Source organism: Protobothrops mucrosquamatus, unplaced genomic scaffold, assembly GCF_001527695.2.
Source record: "Protobothrops mucrosquamatus isolate PMUCROS unplaced genomic scaffold, P.Mucros_1.0 scaffold2116, whole genome shotgun sequence".
Classification (NCBI taxonomy): Eukaryota; Metazoa; Chordata; class Lepidosauria; order Squamata; family Viperidae; genus Protobothrops; species Protobothrops mucrosquamatus.
This window is the reverse complement of record NW_015388217.1, coordinates 38827-61568: the sequence shown is the minus strand read 5'-3', so window position 1 is coordinate 61568 and position 22742 is coordinate 38827. Positions and strand designations below refer to the sequence as shown.

Genomic DNA, 22742 nt, shown 5'->3' with positions numbered 1-22742 from the left:
CTGGCCTAGGGGATTTTATAGGGGTTTTAATTACTTTTAATTGGACATATTCAAATATTTCGTTTTAATTAAATTTTTAATTAGGCATAATATGTATATATGTTAGTATTTTATCTAATTTGTCAGCCGCCCTGAGTCCGAAAGGAGAAGGGCGGGATATAAATGCAATTAATAATAATAATAATAATAATAATAATAAAAGGTTCGCCATCACTGCCCTACACCGTGAAGGACTGAAATCCTGCAGCACCAACAAGATCACCCTGCTCAAGAAAGCACATGTACAGGCCCGTCTGAAGTTTGCTAATGAACATCTGAATGATTCAGAGGAGAACTGGGTGAAAGGGTTGTGGTCAGATGAGACCAAAATCGAGCTCTCTGGCATCAATTCAATTCGCTGTGTTTGGAGGAAGAGGAATGCTGCCTGTGACCCCAAGAACACCATCCTCACCATCAAACATGGAGGTGGAAACATTATGCTATGGGAGTGTTTTTCTGCTAAGGGGACAGGACAACTTCACCGCATCAAAGGGATGATGGACGGGGCCGTGTACCGTCAAATCTTGTGTGAGAACCTCCTTCCCTCAGTCAGGGCATTGAAAATGGGTCGTAGATGGGTATTCCAGCATGGCAATGGCCCAAAACACATGGCCAAAGCAACAGTGGCTCAAGAAGAAGCACATTAAGGTCTTGGAGTGGCCTAGCCAGTCTCCAGACCTCAATCCCATAGAAACCTTAATGACTTGGAGAAGATCTGCAAAGAGGAATGGGACAACCTGGTGGTCAACTACAAGAAACGTCTGACCTCTGTGATTGCCAACAAGGGTTTTGACACCAAGCACTAAGTCATGTTTTGTGAAGGGGTCAAATACTGATTTCACTCATTAAAATGCAAATCAATTTATAACTTTTTTGAAATGCATTTTTCTGGAAATTTTTTGTTGTTATTCTGTCTCTCACTGTTAAAATAAACCTATCATTAAAATTAAAGAGTGATCATTTCTTTGTCAGTGGGCAAACATACAAAATCAGCAGGGTTAGATCAAATACCTTTTTCCCTCACTGTAATGTGTAGCTCACAGAATAGTAAGAATAAGAATTAGGCAGTTTACAATTATAATACGGAATCTAAATAATGCATTTTAATAATGAGCACATGCCTTGTATTGTTATATTTCCTCCTGCATATATATTTATATGAAAGACAAGACATAGCATAACTAAGCATACAGATGTAGATAGAGCTGATTCCTCAGAATGCTAGTTTACTGCAGTAAGTAGAAATATTTAGACAGTTCCATTTCAGCATCCCAACACAAACACTGTAGTATAAATATTAGTGAAGAGTCGCTCCTGTTCTTTTATTATGAAATGTTTTTAGAGTACATCTTAAATCAGAGTTTGACAATCCTGACCTGTGGGCACAATGGGGCACATATAATTTCTCTGACAGTGTTCCAAATTAAATAAAAATTAATTTATTATGAAATTATAATATATATATATATATATTCAGAGACTGAATATCCCAAAATTCTGAGGTTCCACCTGTCTAGAGGGCAGTAACTAACAGGTAACCAGTGGTCTTCAGTGCACAGTTGAGAACCATTACTACTTTATTTAAAAATGAAATGGTATACTGTACATGTTAGGAGAAAACCAGAAGGTCGTGGAAATATTTTTGGAAAATAATAAGAAATGTAGAGATTTGGGTTCTGTATAAAAAAATAGGACAGATAATAAATAACTGTTTGTTCCAACAAAACAAAAAAAACACCTTCATGTAAAACACTTCAGAGATGAAACAGTGTGAACACTACAGTCCATTCTATACTCATACTATCAATCACATTCAAAAGGATTGCATCAGACTCCTGGAATGCTGAAGTCCACATATTTGCTATTCAGCATGCAAACTGCTATTCAGGTTCAATCAGCTATAAATGTTGCTTTGTTTTAATTTTCCACTGAACTTCCTGGAACCTATTATCAGACTGCCAGATATGTGTATTTAGCAATGGCGACATGTCCTTTTCTCCATTGCTCCAATGTCACCTCCAATGAATAGACACATATAACCCAACTAGCAAAAGACACTCGACTTTTAGCGTTGTTTATAACTCTTCAGTGAAACTTGAATCTACAGCAGTGGTTCTCAACCTTTTTAATGCCGTGACCCCAATGGTCATAAGTCAAGGACTAAACCGGTCGTACGTCGAGGACTAAACCGGTCGTAAGTTGAGGACTACCCAACCGGTCGTAAGTCGAGGACTTTCCCTGCCCGGGAACGCCGCACATGCGTGGTTCTGCCCCCTGCGCCGGCTGAGGCGTAGCTGGCAAGCGGCAGAGACGGAGCAGGCCGACCACCAGCTGGCCCAGCCCAAGGGAGGTAAGGCACCCGCCGGAAAAGGGGAAAAAAATGGCGGACAAAAAAAAATGGCGGACAGCCTTGCTTGGCGACCCCCATGAAATGGTCGATCGACCCCAAATGGGGTCCCGACCCACAGGTTGAGAACCACTGATCTACAGGATGATAACTGCATTTTTAACTCTTCAGGAAGAAATTCAGGACTCAGATCTTTCTCTTAGTCATATATCTAAAGTATTTCCTCTTTGTTTGTAAGTTATTTGCATTTCAAAATTTCTACTAATGGTTCCCACGTTGCTTGTAAAGTTTTCCTTAAAAAAAAAAAACATTCAGAATAAATTTCCCACAGAATACCAACCTACCTGCATATGTATTCCAGCACAATTCAGAAAACAGATTTACTTTAGGGAATCCAGGAATTGCAGTATTAAACGGAATAATTAAAATCACAATAGCACTCAATTATTTTCTTTTCCGTTTTGCGTTACCTTAGCAAGGAAAGTTCTAGTGAACTTTCTAGAAAGTTCTAGAAGCTTGGAAAGCAGTGTTTCTATACGGTACTGTGAGAGACCTCCTTTGATGAAAGGAATGAATGAAAGAGTGGCTTTGAAACAATGAGAAAAAAAACACATTTGATTTTATGATTAATGGAAACTCCTCTTCATGTGTAAATTGTATAATTAAAATTATGTCGCATACATATAGCTGCCCAGTCAACGTATAGGGGAGATGGGCGGCCTAAAAATATAATAAATAAATAATAAACTTGCCTTAAAATGTTTGCCTTATTTTTACTTGCATTTAGAAAACTGTGGCATAGAGTTCACTGCTTCTAATTCCAAAACTGGTGACTTAGCCACTAGACCAAATTGGCTCTCTTATCATAATAATCTCCTTCCTTTTCCCCTTTGGACCTATTCATTTTTCCCAAACTGCTATTATTTGGTGACTACACAATACTCAATGCCTATCAAGAGCAACAACCTTTCCCACTCCTATCTTAAACATGCTCAGAAGAAATCTCATCTCATTCACAGAGTAAGTCTGGGTGGTGTATAATTAAAATTTTCAATAAAATTTAAATTTTAAAAAAAATACTGAAATATAGTATTCATTAAACCAACCTGTAACCTTCTTCATAGCATAAACAAAAACTGTGGTTAACTATATGCACATATGTGATTTTCTTGGGAGCAATAAACAAGCAATTTGCCATAGCCTTCTTAAAGCATATAATTAGATTATTTTAATATTCTGGGCCTTCATGAGCCCAAAATAACTAACTGTCCCTAACTATATGTCAAATACAAGGCTTCTCACAGTTACTTCCAAGCTTCTCATTCCATCCTACAACAGGTGATTAAGCTTTTTCATATGCCTAAGAAATTGTTCGTTCAATTCCAGGACCAAATAATGTTCGAGAATAGAAATAAATCACAGCTAACTTTGGAACAAATGAGAGTAAAATATTTGCAATATTCAAATTTTTATGAAATGAAGTATGGTTCATATAAATTAGAATAGACACAGCACTAAATGAAGATAAATTATTGAATCCTTATTGTTTTCGTAAACAATTAATGGCAGGATTCCCTATTCTGTCCTTAGTTTTCCTGTAATCTGATATCTAATTACCTTGCTACTACTAAATCCAAATGACTGCTTAACAAATTATTTGAAAGGAAGCTACAACTTTATCCTCTACTGGAAACTTTTCCCACTAAGTAGACAGAGGACTTATTGTTTATATTCTTCACATCATGCACATATACAATCATAGAAAGACACACTATGACAAATGGAACAGCCTTTTGCCAACTCTTCCATATTCAAAATTCCCAAAGAATAAGAAATATTTTGCAGTTAAAAGACAATGTTTTCTTTCCCAGAACAATTTGCCTTTTGCATTGACAACCAATCCATTTTCTTACACTGATCCTATCAAATTTAGTCAGTTCCACATTTCCCAGCTGTGCTTAAAGCACATGTTCCTGCCAATCATCCTAGGCCAGAGGTAGGCAACCTTGGCTCTTTTATGACTCGTGGACTTCAACTCCCAGAATTCCTGAGCCAGCCATGCTGAAGAGAAAAGGAGAGGTTTCCAAGCTGAGCCATGCTGGCTCAGGAATTCTGGGAGTTGAAGTCCACGAGTCATAAAAGAGTCAAGGTTGCCTACCCCTGTCCTAGGCCATACTGAATCTCTAGAGCAGAGGTCTCCAACCTTTCTCAGTTGGCGGACCGGAGAGAAAGGCAGGGGGAAGCATTTTACGCGTGCGCACACATACAAACGGGGCTGCGAGCATGCGCGATGCAAACAGGGTGGTGCTAGTGCCAACATGATACTCGGTAGCACCATGCGGCACCCTGTTTTTGCCACACGGCACCCCATTTGCATAGCAGTGGTGCCCTGTTTTCACCGTACGGTGTCCCATAGTGGTGCCCCATTTTCACCACACGGCACTGTTTGCATAGCGGCGGCGGTGGTACTAGCGCAAGTGGGGGTGAGGGAGCACACACTGTGTGCGGGGGCCAATGGTGTCAGGAGCAGCCACCCCGGCCCCTGCCTCACCTTGCCTTGCCCCGCGGCAACAGCACCTGCGCCCTGCCCCATGCCTCACCTCGACCCACAGGACGAGCCTCCTGCCACCAGAGAACCCTGGATCTCCACAAACCTTGCCCAGCCCCCACAGTCATCCCCCCCACGAGCAACATTGAGGTGGCCACACCACCCCAGCCATACCCACCCAGTCAGCCATGACCACCGCAGCCATGCCCACCCAGCCCCCCTGAGAGCACCACAATGCTGATGCGGTCCTCAGTGAAACTGAATTTGACACCCCGGATCTAGTCTATCCTCTTTCTCAGTGCAGGATCTACCCTTACTAAAGTATCTGACACATGACCATCTAGCTGTCTTTTAAGATTTTTAACCAAGTTGCATTCAAGTGGCAGCCATGGCTGGCAATGCATACAGTCAGGAGTGTTTTCTTGATATCTAGTTTCAATTTGCTTCCCTGCAATTTTAACCTGCTGTTTCTGCTCCTGTCTTCTAATCTAGGACAACAGAAAATACGTTTACTCTCTTCTGCATGAGAAATCTTTAGTTACCTGAAGACAGTTATTACGTTTCACATCAAGAATCTTTTCTATAGGAATATGCCCATAAGCTTGGTTCCACTCCCTTGTCATCCTGGTAGCCCTCCATTCCAATTTGTCACTACCCTTTATGAACTGTGATGCCCAGAATAAAACCCAGTTTCTAAATGGGATCTGACCAGGAGTTAACCGAGTGGAAAAATTACTTCTTAAGATCCTTGATCTACACCAGGGGTGTCAAACTTGTAACATCACGTGACATGTGGCGACGTATCGCGACTTTTTTTCCAATGGGGTGGGCACGGTTTCGGCATGACGCATCTGGCCCGCGGGGCGGCAGTTTGACACCCCTGATCTACACTATTAAACTATCTCAAGACTATTGAATAGCACAGGGCCTAGGACAGCTTATTCCAAGTTGCAGTTCTCTCATTTCCCCTAACAACGTAATGATGACCAGTCACAGCTCAATTTCCTTTCTGAAAGGAGGAAGATGCAAAATAGGAGTTAACTTCTGTCTTTTCAACTGACCAGTGACCACTCCACAATGGTCCGCTACAATTTTTTTGCTTCTATTTCTAAAATACCCAAATAATCTTTTTTTGTTGCTTCCTACAAGACTCAGCAAATTCTGAATTTTAGTCTTCCTGACACATTTTCTACAGTTTCTGGAAACTACCTTGTATCTATATTCAGTTGTGTCCTCCTCTAATTTACTGTACCTGCGTTTTCTTCTCTTCAGCATTTTAGAGAGCAATGTTTGTGTTCACCCTGGCCTTTGTTTCCTCATTTTTCCTTTCTGTGAGGACTGTTTGCAATTCTTCAATACTTTATACAATACTGAATACTTTTTGAATACTCTTTTTTAAGGATTTAAAACCACTGGAGCTGACATGCTTCATGATCAGCTATGAACCATGATCTATATCAGGGGTGTCAAACTCAATTTCATTGAGGGCCGCATCAGCATTGCGGTTGCCCTCGGGGGGGGCGGCCAGGGGGGGGCGGCCTACTGAGTGGGCATGGATGGAGTGGGTGTGGCCTACTGGGTGGGCATGACCAGCTCTACATCGTTCGCGTCAAGGTGCCTGGGCAGGAGTGGGACAGATCTGAGGGTCTCTGGCAGAAGGGAGTGGGACCGGGGCAAGCGCCAAGGCATGGTCCATTTCTTCATTCCTCACAAAGGGTGACACCTCCCCAGCATGCACCCAGGGGGCGGGGGCGACACAGTAGGGGCTGGTTCCTCGCTGTTTCTAGATGGCCTTGTGGAGTTAAGACTGAATGCGTTTCAGCATAGATGGCCACCACAAAATTGTACATTGGCTCCCAGATGGCCTGGGCCAGGGCCAAGGCAGCAGGGGCCGTTCCCTCACTGTTTCCAGGATGGCTTTGCAATCACATGAAACCACTTTGTGGGCCGCATCCGGCCCCCGGGCCTTGTGTTTGACATGTCTGATCTATATCTTTCATATGCCAGACAAAAGCATTTACCATGGGGTAAATTGATGCTTTGCCCTTAGTGGTGGTAACAGGTAGATAGAGAGTGAGTAATCCTGAAAATGAATGTTGTTCTATCAGGATTGTTTCTACAGGTGCTCAAATACTGAAGATGAATTAATGGCACATGCTTTATTAATCTGCCCCTTGTATCACATCAGGTGTCCTGAATTCCATAAGTCACTTGTTAGGAAGCTTTTCCACTTACCACTATCAGCAATTACAGATCAGCCACTGCAAGACCTATGGGTTGAGTTTGTTCTGTAATTTGCTAAGTCTGGGACTGATTTTTCTATTTACTATTATATTTCCTGATCACCCTTTATTTTTTTTAATTCTTTTACTGTCCTGTCTTTTGTCAATTAAAATCTGTGAAAGGAAACTAGCAATGAAAGGCTTTTTTTTATAAAAAAAAAAGCATAATAAAAACATTTTTAATCTGTTCTTTTGATATTGCATTTAAAAAAATAGTCCAAGGGATTTAAAAAAAAACTTATTTTTTCATGTATTTTTCCTAAACCAGGTACTTTTTGTAGCAAAAGCACCTTTTATTTATATCTATCAGTAACAGGGAGAATATTTGTGAACTTATTTGCAAGTATTAGGCAAGTAGCTCTTGAGAGACATTCAAAACTTTTAAAAGTTGTAAGATCTTGGGACCAAAATAATATAAAAGGGCACTGTGTAAATTATGTATATAAAGTTATATAATTATATATAATTTTATACATATAATTTTAAAATATATATTTTTAAAAAAAAACAGAAGCAGGAGCATGAAATAAGATGTATACCAATAGTATATATTTTTTATAAAATCTACTTGTCCATATAAGGAAACTAAAGTCAAGATGGAAACTTCCAAAAGTCAAGTAACAAATCAATGGGTGAACTGAAAAAATCACTACAGTTCCCTAGTGCTAAAGGTAAACACCCCTCTGTCTCAACTGGAGCATCCCATACCTAATTCCTAAACAGTTAAATAAGCAATGTCTCTGAGGGGAAAAAGGTATTCTTCTGCAACTTGTCTAACATTTACATTGCTCATTAAACAGATTTTGTTTAAATAATGAACAAACTGCATTAGCTTCCAATGAGAATTGTAGAATTATAAGTCAACTGATAAAGCTCAGAGGAGATGGAAGAAGTGGGAGGGAGAAGAGAGTATATTGACTAATATAAAGGGCGCAGCTTGAGAAAGGATATTCCTGCCACACCTGATCAAACATAATCCACAAAGGGGAGAGTGAAAAAAGAACTAGAGGAGAAGGGGGACAAGGCTGTTGGAAATTTGCATCCAGAACAGATTAAAACAAATTCAGTAGGGACCGAGGAAATACAGAATATATATTACTATAAATGCAAAATGGTTCTAAAAGCTAACTCAAATGTCAAGATTACTGCTTGAATAAATCTGAATATAAAAGTCACTGATTCCATAACTTAATGAAGAAATGCTCAAGAAGAATCTAGGCAAGAACTGAAAAATGCCCTAAAATATGAAAGTAGAGGTTTTCAAGGATACTAGTGAAACTCATCTATACAACTCACCAAAACAAGATTAATTTTGTACAATGTCTTCGGGGTAATGTAAAAGGGATGTTCAATCATAATTAAATTGTATTAAACCTCCCAGTAGAAACAGTGAGGCTGATCGATAACGAGGTAGAAAAATGTAATTATTAATTCCACAGTTAAAAAGGAACTTGGAATGTGTTCCTTTCAGCGTGCTGATGTTGCACTGCCTCTCCCATTATCCCAATGAAATATCCAAGTGACTGTTACTAGTTTTCTGTGTTATCTTTGCATAAGGCAAAATATTATCTAAACTTGTGTGAAAGATGTTAACAGTTTTTTCATCTTTCAGTCATTTGGTAGTTTATGTGCACACAAAATCAGAACCTTTCAGGTTTTTTTACTTTGTTTGCAATCTATGGCATGCATCGAAAATATTTTGAAGGGTGGTTCAAATGATGGATCAAATGTTTGGAAGAGCCTTAAGCCAACTTTATCCTAGAAAATCTTGAAAAAAAATTTCTTTTTGTATCAGAATGCAGAATAACAGAGTTGGACGGGACCTTGGCAGTCTTCTAGTCCAATCCCCTTCCTTATACCCGTGGTGGCAAACCTATGGCACGCGTGCCACAGGTGGCACACAGAGCCCTCTCGGTGGGCACGCGCGCCATCGCCCCAGTCCTAGGCCTTCAGCTGGTTTTATAAAACCTTTTCGCTTTTGGCCTCCGCCGCCGTGTGCAAAAAAAAAAAAAGTTTCAATCAATCAATCAATTTCAACTTCTTGCGGGGAAAAAAAAGATCTCGCTAAGTCAGAATTGATTGGTTGAACTTTTTAGTCCCACCTAGTCTGCCGTTACCACCGTAGCCATGCCCACCCAATTGGCCACGGCCACCCAAATGACCACACCCACCCAATGGGCCACGCCTACCCGGCACCCGACGATACATAAGTCAGTTTTGGGTTGCAGTTTGGGCACTTGGTCTCTAAAAGGTTCGCCATCACTGCCCCATACCATTCCAGATAACGGTTGTCCATTCTCTTCTTAAAAGTCTTGGATGAAATTATTACTTGTATGTAAACAACAAGCATAATTAACACTTAACTTTAGACTTCAGGAAATTTCAGATTAAGCTGAATTGCAATAAAGTAACAAGTAGGGTGTATGTCAGATCTTCAACCTATCTATTCATTTTATTTTATTTTTCAGGTACTGCCATTCTGTTGGGTCTGTTAGGCGGGGGAGGCTTTGCTCTTTGGTGAGGGGGGAAGCTCTATGGGCTCTGGGATGTATTTCCTTTGCTTTGTTCTTTTCACCTTTGATGCATCACTCTGGGTATGAAAGGGTGGAGGAATGTGCCTGGGGCCATCTGTCTTATCTCTACTCCGCTGGGAAGAGACCGGGAAGAAAATGAAACGCCTGAGAATTATGCTTTATCACTCCGGTTCTCATAACAACTTTGTCCCTGTGAATTGGCTGAAATCAAACTGGACAATTGGGCACAGGGGAGAGGTTTGAAAGGAGAGTTTTAATGTAACGTTTTGTGGGGGAATTATTCAGATCTTGCCTTGCTATCCTGCTATCACTATCTCTCAATAAAAGTTCGTTTTGAAACAATGCCAGTTTCAGGAGTTCTGCTTTGTTGGGAGTGCTAGCTGAGGCGGGACCTTACAGTATGGAATGAATTTCAAACTCAAAATGAAGCTTTCATTATTTCTGTTCTTTCTGGTGAGAGAAAGTAGGGACTAGCTTAGCTAATCATAGATCATAATGTAGCCTTGTTCACTTCTTGCAATATTTGGATTAGCTCTATTTCTATCACACATATTTCCTTAAGAAATCAACACAGACTGATATAGTTCACTTCTGGATAGTTGGGATTAATGCCTTTCTCAGGACAGGAGCAATTTACATTCCACATGAGACAGTTCCAACTTAGTAACTGATATCTGTGATTTCAGCTCTCTAGATCAAGACTGGGCAGGGAGCTTTTAATGATAATATAGTTTCATTTCTCTTTACTTCTTCAGAGATGGAGAGCTACAATAAGAAAACAGAGCTAAAACAAAGATATTAACCTATATGATTCAGTGGAGAAGAACACATTTTAAGGGAACACCTCCGCATTTGACACTTCTTATTACAGGCATATAGCCAAATCCAATAAATGATTAGGTAATGCAAATTACCTGATATGGTAAATATTTTTTTACTGCTAGCATACCTGAACTATAACAATTTAGTGCATTTTAGGTTTTTAATATAATTTAATTATAAGTTATAAAATTATAATTTAATATAATTTAATATAATTTAATATAATTTATATAATTTAATATTATATAATTATATAATATAATTTACTGTATAATGCATCTATTCTATGACTTTTTTCCAACCGCTTGGGGACGGTTCTCATACACTCTGGTCTACTCACAGACAATAGCATATAAAGTAGAAAACAAATCAGTTAGGCACTTGCATATGTGGACAGATCTCTGATGGAATTCTGAGTGCCACATATGGGAACAGAGCAAAGGAATGTATGTTAGTGAATCCAAGCCTAATACATAACTGATAATTAAATCAAAAGCAGCACTAGTACTGAATAAACATATGTAAAGAAGGAAATTGTACTCAGAGTCAAAGGGTCAATCAAGAAATGAATTTAAGGGAAAATTTTTATAAAATGTTTTATAGGTGGCATTTGGACCCTCAAAAATTGTCTTGCATGTATCCGAACTTGCAACCAAAATGTTGGAGATGCGGTAATTTGGATGCAACTTATTATCATATTTGGTGGACATGTAGGGATGTTAAAGCTTTTTGGATTAGGATTTGGTGGAATCTTCAACAGATTTTTAAGAAGAAGATAAAATTTACACCGCAATTATTTCTATTGGGCATTATGGACAATCTGGACTCAAATGAAGTGAATTTGATGTTGTACTGTATAACAGCAGGTTCCTGTAACTAACGAGTTTTAACCTTTTTCCTCTGTAATGGCTTATACCTGCTAACCTCTGTCTTTCAATCATATTTTGCAGAAATGGCAAAAATATCCGCATACCTGAAGGATCAATATCAAGAGAAATTTATTCTGGTATGGAGAAGATGGATAGATTATATTCAGAGAAAATATGAAATGAACAATTACCATATGGCTTTTGATTAATTATGGTTACTTATAAATATTTTTATATATAAGTTAAATATATAGTTCATAGTTAAGGTGATTGTATGTTAGAGTTAAAGTAAGTTTATACTTGTTTATATTATGGTTGGGTTGTTTGGGTTAAACTTGGATTATTATATGTTTAATCCTGTACTCAGCTCTGGGAAGTCAGGGGGGGGAGGGAGGGAGGGGATTAGGGGATTAAAATTATAAAAATTGATGTATTTATATGTTATAGGTGAATAATAATTGTATTGAAAAAAGGAGATGCTCGGCTGGTACCCCAAACTGCACTCGAAGAGGCGGTTAAGAAGGGAGAGGGGATGTAGTTAGGTGGAAAGGAGGAAGGTGGAGAGGTTGTGGGAATAGAGGGAGGAAGGACAGGAAAGTGAATGAGGGTGGAGGCAAGGCGGGGACCGCCGAGCGTCTCCGAAAATGTATTGATCTGGATTATTTTTTAATTGCTTGTATATGTAAATGCATCATATTGATATTTGTTGTTTAATTGCAAAAATTAATAAAACTTTATTATTATTTTTTTTAAAAAAAGAAATGTTTCGTAGCCTTTTGTATTATGTCATAAAATGTTTTATGATAATTTTTATGTCGTGAAATGTTTTATAAAATTTATTAAATTTCATTTTCACAGGAGTCACGGGTCCCAGATTTTGAGTGCCTTCTGTAAGTGTATCCATCTGAGGCACTTCGATTCAAAAAGCTTGAACCTGCTCTACGATGCAACGTTTTACGCAGTTAAAGGTTATAGATACAAGAGTTTTAATATTATATAGATTATTTTAACTTAAATGTATAGTAAATTTGTATATTGCAAAACAAAGCACAGCTTTTATTTTCAAGAATGGTTTTGGATGTCATAAAAAGAACCCAACGTATTCTTATAAAACAGAAGAGCAGAATACTCTATCACACTGTTTAATATGGAATTATGTCTATCTGGCCCAATAGAAATAAAAAAATGAAACCACAAACCTAAACAACATTGTGATGCCACCAATAAGGGATCACAATGAGGAACAATATAATATAGAAATGAATCAAGATGCTGAAAAAATACAAATAAAAACAGGAAATTTAAAAATAAGCAGTTAGAAATGTTGGGAGTTATCAAAAGTTACCACCATAACCAATTTTAGGTGTAAATAATGCCAAAGAAAAGATGTTTTGTGAAATAATTTTCAGCTGTTAAAAAAATTGCTGTCTAATGAACAACTGGCTAAAGTTGTTTGGAATATGAGATACACTGTTAAGGGAGAAAAAAAGAATATTTGTTTCGAATACACGAATGCTGACTGTGGTAATAAATGAGAGGAAGACATTATAAAAATAAGAAGCTGAGGTAGCACAGGCAATCCCCAAGTCACAAGCGTTCACTTAATGCTCGTTCGAAGTTACACAAGCATAGCCTAGTGCAGTGATGGCGAACCTTTTAGAGACCGAGTGCCCAAACTGCAACCCAAAACCCACTTATGCATCGTTGAGTGCCGGGTGGGTGTGGCCCATTGGGTGGGTGTGGCCCATTGGGTGGGTGTGGCCCATTGGGTGGGCGTGGCTGCGGTGGTAACGGCAGACTAGGTGGAACTAAAAAGTTCAATCAATTCCAACTTTGCAAGATCTTTTTTTCCCCGCGAGAAGTTGAAATTGACTGATTGAACCTTTTTTTTTTTTTGCACATGGCAGTGGAGGCCTAAAGCGAAACGGTTTTATAAAACCCAGCTGAAGGCCTAGGACTGGGGCAATGGCGCGCGTGCCCACAGAGAGGGCTCTGAGTGCCACCTCTGGCATCCGTGCCATTGACTCGCCATCACTGGCCTAGTGTTTACAAGCAAGTCCCCAAATCACAAATATTGCAGCTCCACAAGCACTGAAACACTTTTTATCCAAACAGAGACCTGAAGAGACTGCAAGCTCCGGGTGGCTGCCAATGCGTGCTTAGAAACGGAGCAGAAGGTTCCGTTTCTCAAGGGCCACGTTCCAGGCATATGGAGCTTGCAGTCTCTGTCAGGTCTCCGTCCGGATAAAAAGTGTTTCAGCACCTATGGGGCAATTGAAAACGAAGCGAATGCTTCGTTGCCAAACACCCCATAGGTGCTCAAACTCTTTTTACCCAGATGGAGACCTGACAGAGATTGCAAGCTCCGTGGGGCTGCCAGTGGGGCACTTGAGAAACGGAGCATTTCGCTCTGTTTCTAAGCCAGCCTTTGCATACAGATGGAGCTTCCAGTCTCCCCAAGGTCTCTGTCTTGGTGAAAATTGTTCTGGCAGTGGTGGAAATGAGTTGGGGCGGGAGCAGGAGATAGGCACTGCAAACACCAGGAGAGTTTAGGCTCCCATTTTCTGCAAAAGAAGATGGGTGTCTGAACTCACGCAATATTTATAGCACCCAGGACCTTCCATCGACTCTCCTCTCCCTCAAAGGCAGAAACTGTGGCAGACAGGAGATGGATCTTTTCAAGGTAAGTGAGTCCAGTGCTGCAGCAAGGAGGGGGAAGCATGAGGTATCTTAGTGGGTCAGGGAGGCCTTGGGGCCTGTCCCATCACAAAGCCCCCCCATGGCCTTCCCCACCCTTAGATATCTCATGTTCACTTAACGAGCCTGTGAGCGTCTTAACGAGCAGGGAGTGATCTCATTCAAGGTAGGAGATTCACTCCCACGAATTCTTGAGTTACAAATGGAATGGGCAGGCTCCATTACCTTCGTAACTCGAGGACTACCTACACTGAGCATGACCACTTGAAATCTCAATACTTAGAATGACTCTCGGAAGGGAATCATGTTCTAAATCCTAGAGAAAAATAAATAAGCATAGTATATAACACTGCAATATTATTGCATGCAAATGTTACAACAAGACAAAATATATTCAGAACTTGTACATAAAAATGTTAGGAAATGATGAGCTTAAACATAACTACAGTGAGGACAATCAACCAGTGGAACAGCTTGCCTCCAGAAATCGTGGGTGCTCCATCACTGGAGATTTTCAAGAAGAGGCTAGATCAGGGGTAGGCAACCTTGGCTCTTTTATGACTCGTGGACTTCAACTCCCAGAATTCCTGAGCCAGCCATGCTGAGGGGAAAGGGAGAGGTTTCCAAGCTGAGCCAAGGTGGCTCAGGAATTCTGGGAGTTGAAGTCCACGAGTCATAAAAGAGCCAAGGTTGCCTACCCCTGGGGCTAGACAGTCACTTTTCTGGGATGGTATAGGCTCTTCTGCTTGAGCAGGGGGCTGGACTAGAAGACCTTCAAGGTCCCTTCCAGCTCTATTCTACTCTACACATATATTTAAAATTCAAAGAAGCTGAAAACAGTAAAGATACTCAAAATGAGGAAATTTGTGTAAAAAATTAACACACAACATTTCTTATTGGGAGAAAACAAGAAATAATCAGGAAATGTAAAACTAGAAGGTTGGAAGAGCAGATTTTTTCTAACTAATTGCAAGTGAAAGACAGCCATGTTACATACTGATAATAAATTACTTATTAAAATCCAATAAAACAATTGAGTTTCCTTTTTTCTCTCAAAAATCTGATTTTTCAGAAGAGGAGATATTCTTAAATTAGGATCATTTTCCCCGAGTATCTGCACTGCATATACATCCTACTTCACAATATTATTTTTTTAAATTTTAAGACTTACCAGTTACATTGTTCAAAACGTCTTTCAAAACACTGAAGCTGTGCAATAAGGGATCGCGCTCTTCATCCTAAACATATGAATATACTGTTATATATTTAAAGCTAGATTCTCAGAAGAGAGAATGAAGATTTTAATCCGTTCAATGGCACAATATACAAAGGCATGACTATAAAGACATTTTTTTCTGAGTATTAGCAATTTACAGTTCTTAATTCTGCAGAAAAATGTTTTTTGTAGGAGAGGAAAATATAAAATACAACTTAAAACTTCAGATGTTTTAAGAATAGAATAGAATAGAACAGAACAGAACAGAACAGAATAGAAGAGAATAAACAAACAGGGCATCTAGAGATCCTAATCCAGGAAAACAAAGTGATGTGTTGACAGCAAAAATATATTTAAAAAAACACACCCAAAAGAAAAGATAAGGGTATTACACTATTCCTAAAGAAAACATGCATGTGCACAGAAATTTAGGAATTGGAGCATGAAAATCTAGTCAAAAGCGTTTAGCTAAGAATAAAAAAGAGAAACAAAAATAATACATTCGGTTGAGGCGTTTTTTTTTCACAGACTATGCGAGCAGGCAAAAATACAGATGACATCTTCTAGCATCACATTAGTCCTTCAGAGGCATACAATTGAAATATTGAGAGATTTCAATTATCTTGATATCTGCTGAGCACCTAATTCGATCAAAAATCTAAGGTACAACAAAATCTGATGGATCAAGTGATAGACTTTTCTCCTGATCCAAATGCAATATCGGATCATGCTACAGTGAGAGGGAAAAGTATCTGACCCCCTGCTGATTTTGTATGTTTGCCCACTGACAAAGAAATGATCAGTCTATAATTTTAATGATAGGTTTATTTTAACAGTGAGAGACAGAATAACAACAGAAAAACGCATTTCAAAAAAGTTATAAATTGATTTGCATTTTAATGAGTGAAATAAATATTTGACCCCTTTGCGAAACATGACTTAGTACTTGGTGGCAAAACCCTTGTTGGCAATCACAGAGGTCAGACGCTTCTTGTAGTTGGCCACCAGGTTTGCACACATCTCAGGAGGGATTTTGTCCCACTCCTCTTTGCAGATCCTCTCCAAGTCATTAAGGTTTCGCGGCTGAAGGACGAACCTTTAACTCCCTCCACAGATTTTCTATGGGATTAAGGTCTGGAGACTGGCTAGGCCACTCCAGGACCTTAATGTGCTTCTACTTCTTGAGCCACTCCTTTGTTGCCTTGGCCGTGTGTTTTGGGTCACTGCCATGCTGGAATACCCATCCACAACCCATTTTCAATGCCCTGACTGAGGGAAGGAGGTTCTCCCCCAAGATTGGACTGGAGGCTAAAACATATAAGGAACGATTGCTGGAATTGAGTATGTCTAGTCTAATGAAGAGAAGGATGAGGGGGGACATGATAGCAATGTTCCAATATCTCAGGGGCTGCCACAAAGAAGAGGGAGTCAAGCTATTCTCCAAAGCACCAGAAGGCAGGACAAGAAGCAACGGATGGAAACTAACCAAAGAGAGAAGCAACTAAGGAGAAATTTCCTGACAGTTAGAACAATTAATCGATGGAACAACCTGCCTCCAGAAGCGGTGAATGCTCCAACACTGGAAGTTTTTAAGAAGAGACTGGACAGCCATTTGTCTGAAATGGTATAGGGTTTCCTGCCTGAGCAGGGAGTTGGACTAGATGACCTCCAAGGTCCCTTGCAACATCATCATCATCATTTGACAGTTCATGGCCCCATCCATCATCCCTTTGATGCGGTGAAGTTGTCCTGCCCCCTTAGCAGAAAAATACCCCCATAGCATAATGTTTCCACCTCCATGTTTGACGGTGAGGATGTTGTTCTTGGGGTCATAGGCAGCATTCCTCCTCCTCCTAACATGGCGAATTGAGTTGATGCCAAAGAGCTCAATTTTGGTCTCAGCTGACCACAACACTTTCACCCAGTTCTCCTCTGAATCATTCAGATGTTCACTGGCAAACTTCAGATGGGCCTGGACATGTGCTTTCTTGAGCAGGGGAACCTTGCGGGCGCTGCAGGATTTCAGTCCTTCACGGCGTAGGGTGTTACCAATTGTTTTCTTGGTGACTATGGTCCCAGCTGCCTTGACATCATTGACAAGATCCTCCCATGTAGTTCTAGGCTGATTCCTCACCGTACTCATGAAAATTGAAATTCCATGAGCTGAGATTTTGCATGGAGCCCAGGCCGAGGAAGATTGACAGTTATTTTGTGTTTCTTCCATTTGCGAATAATTCCATTGGCAATAGTCTTGGAGCCCATTCCAGTCTTGTGTAGGTCTACAATCTTGTCCCTGACAGCTCTTTGGTCTTGGCCATTGCGGAGAGTTTAGAATCTAATTGATTGCTTCTGTGGACAGGTGTCTTTTATACAGATAACAAGATGAGATTAGGAGCACTCCCTTTAAGAAAGTGCTCCTAATCTCAGCTCGTTATTTGTATAAAAGACACCTGGGAGCCAGAAATCTTGCTGATTGATAGGGGATCAAATACTTATTTCATTCATTAAAATGCAAATAAATTTATAACTTTTTTTCTGGATTTTTTTTGTTGTTATTCTGTCTCTCACTGTTAACATAAACCTACCATTAAATTTTCAGACTGATCATTTGTCAGTGAGCAAATGTACAAAATCAGCAGGGGTTGAAATACTTTTTTCCCCTCACTATATGTTGAAATCTGAAAACTCGATTCACTCTAGCATTTGAATGAATAAAAGAAATTTCCTTTGTGGAATATTAAAACACTCTTTTTAAATTAATAGAAATCTATGTTAATCTATTAATCTGTTAATCTCCCATCTCTATTAATACTATTATTATTATTATTATTATTATTATTATTATTATTATTATTATTATTATTACTACTACTACTACTACTACTACTACTACTACTTGTTTGGAACTCTTTTAAGGCATACATGATAACTTTTGCCTCAGAAAACTAGAGACATTTATCTGGAGACATTAATACAACAAGAAAAGATGGTTAAAGGTGTATTGCTGAAACTTATAAAGCATTTGCACCAGCTAGATTAATGAGGGCATATCTGTCAAATGCCAAGGAAATCAGGAGTTTCAGGCAGTTCAAATGAGTATAATGATTTATTACAAGCTTAAACTCTGATCAACTAACGGTCAAGGAAATGAGCAAGAGATAAGAGAGGCATTCAAGGTGGGCTGTACTTAGATTTGTTGTAGGCGCACAGGGACTCATGACACATTTGACCCCTCCCTAGGGCTCAGCCTGGTCATCTCCTACAATATCATTCTGGAAGTGGTAATGGACTTAGTCCAGAGGTAGGCAACCTCGACTCTTTTATGACTCATGGACTTCAACTCCCAGAATTCCTGAGTCAGCTATGGAGTTGAAGTCCATGAGTCATAAAAGAGCCGAGGTTGCCTACCCCTGGACTAAGTCGACAAGACTCCACCTCTTCCAGTGTGCCTCTTGCTCGCTTCTTCCCATCTTGTCAAATTTAACTCCATTTTAATGTTAATATTTATTGTTTTAATGGTTTAATGTTTTATCTTGTGGGTTTTTACAAGATAAGCCACCTAGAGTTTCTCTGGGTGACTTGAGCAGCATATAAGTTTAATACATAAATAAGAATAAGAATAAACTAGGATAACTACACCATTGACTAAATGGAATAGTTCTTGAAATGAACTAAGAAAAAACACAGGGAATCTAGTGATAAAGCTGGAAACTTACTAGCTCACCAGTTGAAATAAAATCAAAAACAGTTGAATGCAATTTCAAAAATACAGTCTAAAGTCTGTCAGTTATAATATTAACTATATAGATCAGTACTCCCCAATCTTTGTGGCTTGGCAGCCCGGCAGGGGGGGAGAGAGAGGGAAACTGGGTCACGCAAGCGGTGGGCTTGTGTGCACGCACACATAGCTCAACTCGCACAAGGGTACGTTGGCACACACACGCTTGCACATGCAGCTTGACTCGTGCATGCATGCCGGCTCACCACTCATGCGAGTCGAGCTGCGTGTGCATGCATGCTGCCCACCATTCACACAGCCAGGTTGCAAATAGGCCGTGGCTATTTGGGGACCCCTGATATAGATAATATACATGTGGTTATACATCTGGTTTCTTTGTAGCCTTTAAACTAATTGTAAAATTTTGAGGAGCTATAGAATAAATGGAATAAATTTCTCAAGCATATGTAAGTCATTTGGTCCAACCACTCTCCTTATACAAAATTAAAGATAATGTTCATGTCCATTATATTAACCATGATATGGCTACATTAACATCTTGTATTTTACAGTACAGAAGGGAAGGTATAATAATGCTTCTATTGCAGAGCAAACCTGCCTTTACTATAAGGGAAAACCTATGATTCTAGTCCACATGTTACTTTCTGTAATAGCTAACCTCGTATGTTCATACATAATTGTAGTTAGGGCTTGCTGTTAGTATGAGAATAATTACATTTCAGCCGGGAACCTTAATATCTCTTAGAAGAGTTGCATTTTTCACACTGCCATCATTGTACACCACAAAATACTGCCTTAATTGTAATACTAGGTAGAAAAGGTTATAATATGCTATATTCTGCCATACATAGGGTATTTTGGACAACCACATAACAGCATTACTTCAGGTTCCTGAGGTTGTCCCAAGTCATACTGGTTCAGTTGGATAGCCATATAAAATCTATAAATAAATGAATGAATCTTATATTCAGAATATACTGCAACAAAAATAGCTAAAAATAGCTACTGATTACTATCAAAAGTTGGGATTTACAATTAGCTTGGATTGTATAAAATACTTGAGATACTATTTTGCCCAAAATACACTGAATGAAATATGTCTAAAAGCATAATGAGACTGCACTGGGTATAAATTATTGATTAAAATTGCCTTTGTCTCTCAAGATTAATGTAGTCAAATTAATATAACTTCTAGACTGATGCATTTCAAGAGGAATTCCAATGCTAATTCCTATTAGGTGTGTTACCCAGATGGATAAACTCAAGGAAGTTTTTATAGCAGGAAAGGGCCCCTTGATTTCCATAAGCAATGAGGTTGCTTTATGAGAATTGTGGGTTTGATTTACCAGATTTTCAAGTTCATCGCTGGACTTTTATTCTAACCTCATGTGTAGAATTAGAAAAAAAAATTATTATCATTCCCTTTGGGCTTGTTTTAGAGAATCAATTTATGATTCCTCTGAAATAATTTCAAGTTACTGGGTCCGACATAAAATATTTAAATTGCATATATTAACATAGGATTATTAATTATTGCAATTTCTCTTAAACAGTTAACATTGAAAGATAAATTTTATTAGACAAATTTGGATTTTAATTAATACAATTTTTCCATTTTCTAGTAACTTACCAAATGTACGTGAGTGCTCCATCTTGCACTGCGTTTTATGGCTCCTATTACTGTATTGATTTCTCCTTGTACAATGTAAATGTTCTTATCTACACTCCTGGCAGTCCTAAAATAGAGACATCAAATTACTATTCCATCAAAAGAGTATTCCCCACATCTGATTAAAAAATTAGGGGGGAAAATGCCCCCAAATAAAACATTTTGAAAAGAGACAGAAAATGTTTATAGGGACGGTAGCAATGATCTGAATTGCACCAGAGCAGTCTTGCTTTACATACTATAATTGATAGTTATTTGTTTCTGAACACTGAGTTTACAAACTCATAAAAACTATAAAAAGGATTCCTTTCATACCTCAACACTGATGTATAGAAGGAGTAAAAAAAAGTGAGGGTTCTGGGCTGCAGAAAGAAAGTTAACTACGCCCGTTACACTTCCTCACCTTTTCTGCCGTATCTCCCCTCCAATACACTGCTAGATTTCTTACTAAATATTCAGTTCAGAAATCCTGCTATACTGCTTTTTTTCTATCTGATCTCACAGAGGATATATCACCCTGCTTTCCCTAATGCATTTCATGCTGCTTCATCTCTATTTTGCATTCATGCCCCCAAAATTAATTTTTTTAGCCTACTTTTTGCCGCTGCATTTCCTATCCTGCTGTTTCTCTTTCTCCTCCAATCCCACTTTCCATCAACAACCCTGCATCCTTCTTAACCCATTTTGCCTAGTACTTTTCTGACTACTATTTATGTCTTTGGCTTTTTTTCCAAAACACTGCTTTTTTTCCCCCAATAATTTTATTAAGGATTATATTATACAAGTAAAACATATATATCTACAAAATAAATATGTTAAAAACAACAAAAAACAGAAAATGGGAAAAAGAGATAAAAATAGAAAAATAAAAGAAACTTCCCCCTTCATCCTGAGCAAGTGTAATCAACATTAAAAACGTATCATTATCTCTTAAAATACAACCAAACATCTCTTTATTCTGTATCTTTAAAAAAAATGCTGCAGAGTTTTTCTTGATGTTAAAGGTAGTCCTCAACTTATGACGGCAACTAGGACCAGAATTTCCATTACTAGCCAATACAGTCATAAAGCAGGACAACATCACTTAGTGATGATAATCCCTATAGTCCTGGTTGCCATTGTTAACTGAATCCCATAGTTCAATGGTGGCGAACCTATGGCACGCGGGCCAGAGGCGGCACTCAGAACCCTCTCTATGGGCATGTGCGCCATCGTCCCAGCCCCGCTTCCCCCCATGGCTCCCTCCTCCCCAACAGCCCCCCCGGGGGAGAATCGTGCCCGGGCACAGCCCGTGTGGAGCAGCACAACCAAGGACATGGCAGCCAGGCAGTGGGGAGAAGACTCCGTCCTCACGCCCCGTCGTGCACAGTTGATGCTGCAGGGCACGGGCAGAGGGCGTGGCCGCCATGGCGCTGTGTCGCCTGGGCGTTCTGCAGCTGGCCGTGGAGGCGGTGAGTGGCCCTGCGGGTGGGCGGGGGGAGCAGGGGCAGGGCAGGCAGGGGTGAAGTGGGTGGGACCAGGGGCGGCGTGGGGCAGGGGGGTGGGATGGGGGGCGGGACAGGGCCCGGAGCGGGGGTGGGGTCATTTTTGGGGCACTCCATCTCTAAAATGTTCGCCATCACTGCCATAGTTGTTAGGCCTGGCAACTTTCTGCCAGTTTCCCACAACATGGGGAAGCCATAGGAAGTTGCAAGTCCCAGACCTACAGGTAGAAAGGTGGCTACTGTCTTGTATGGAGGAGGGTTAGAAGGGGCACTCAAGAGGCAGTATGTGAGAGGCACTGCACAAGGCAGAGATAATCCGGGGGGCAGGGAAGGGTGCACAGGAATCAGCATCGGTCATGGAGGGTTGAAAGAGTAAGCAAGAGGCGTCACACCAATTGGAGAGGATGCACAACAGTGAACAAGAGGTGCTATGCAGGTCAGGGAGTGTATTTGGGGGCATAGTACAGGTCAGGTGCATAGGAGTGTATGGGTGGGC

The 22742-nt window shown here is 39.8% G+C and overlaps 1 protein-coding gene across 1 annotated transcript in view; it reads right to left on the bottom strand.

Moving 5' to 3' along the window:
• Nucleotides 1-22742, bottom strand: part of GBF1 (golgi brefeldin A resistant guanine nucleotide exchange factor 1) — a 120266-nt gene that overhangs the window by 89532 nt on the left and 7992 nt on the right. The window contains exons 2-3 of the mRNA XM_015824097.1: nt 20724-20829; nt 15310-15376 (exon numbers count right to left, since the gene is read on the bottom strand). Coding sequence (XP_015679583.1) covers nt 15310-15376; nt 20724-20829 — 173 coding nt within the window. The remainder of the gene's footprint in view (nt 1-15309; nt 15377-20723; nt 20830-22742) is intronic.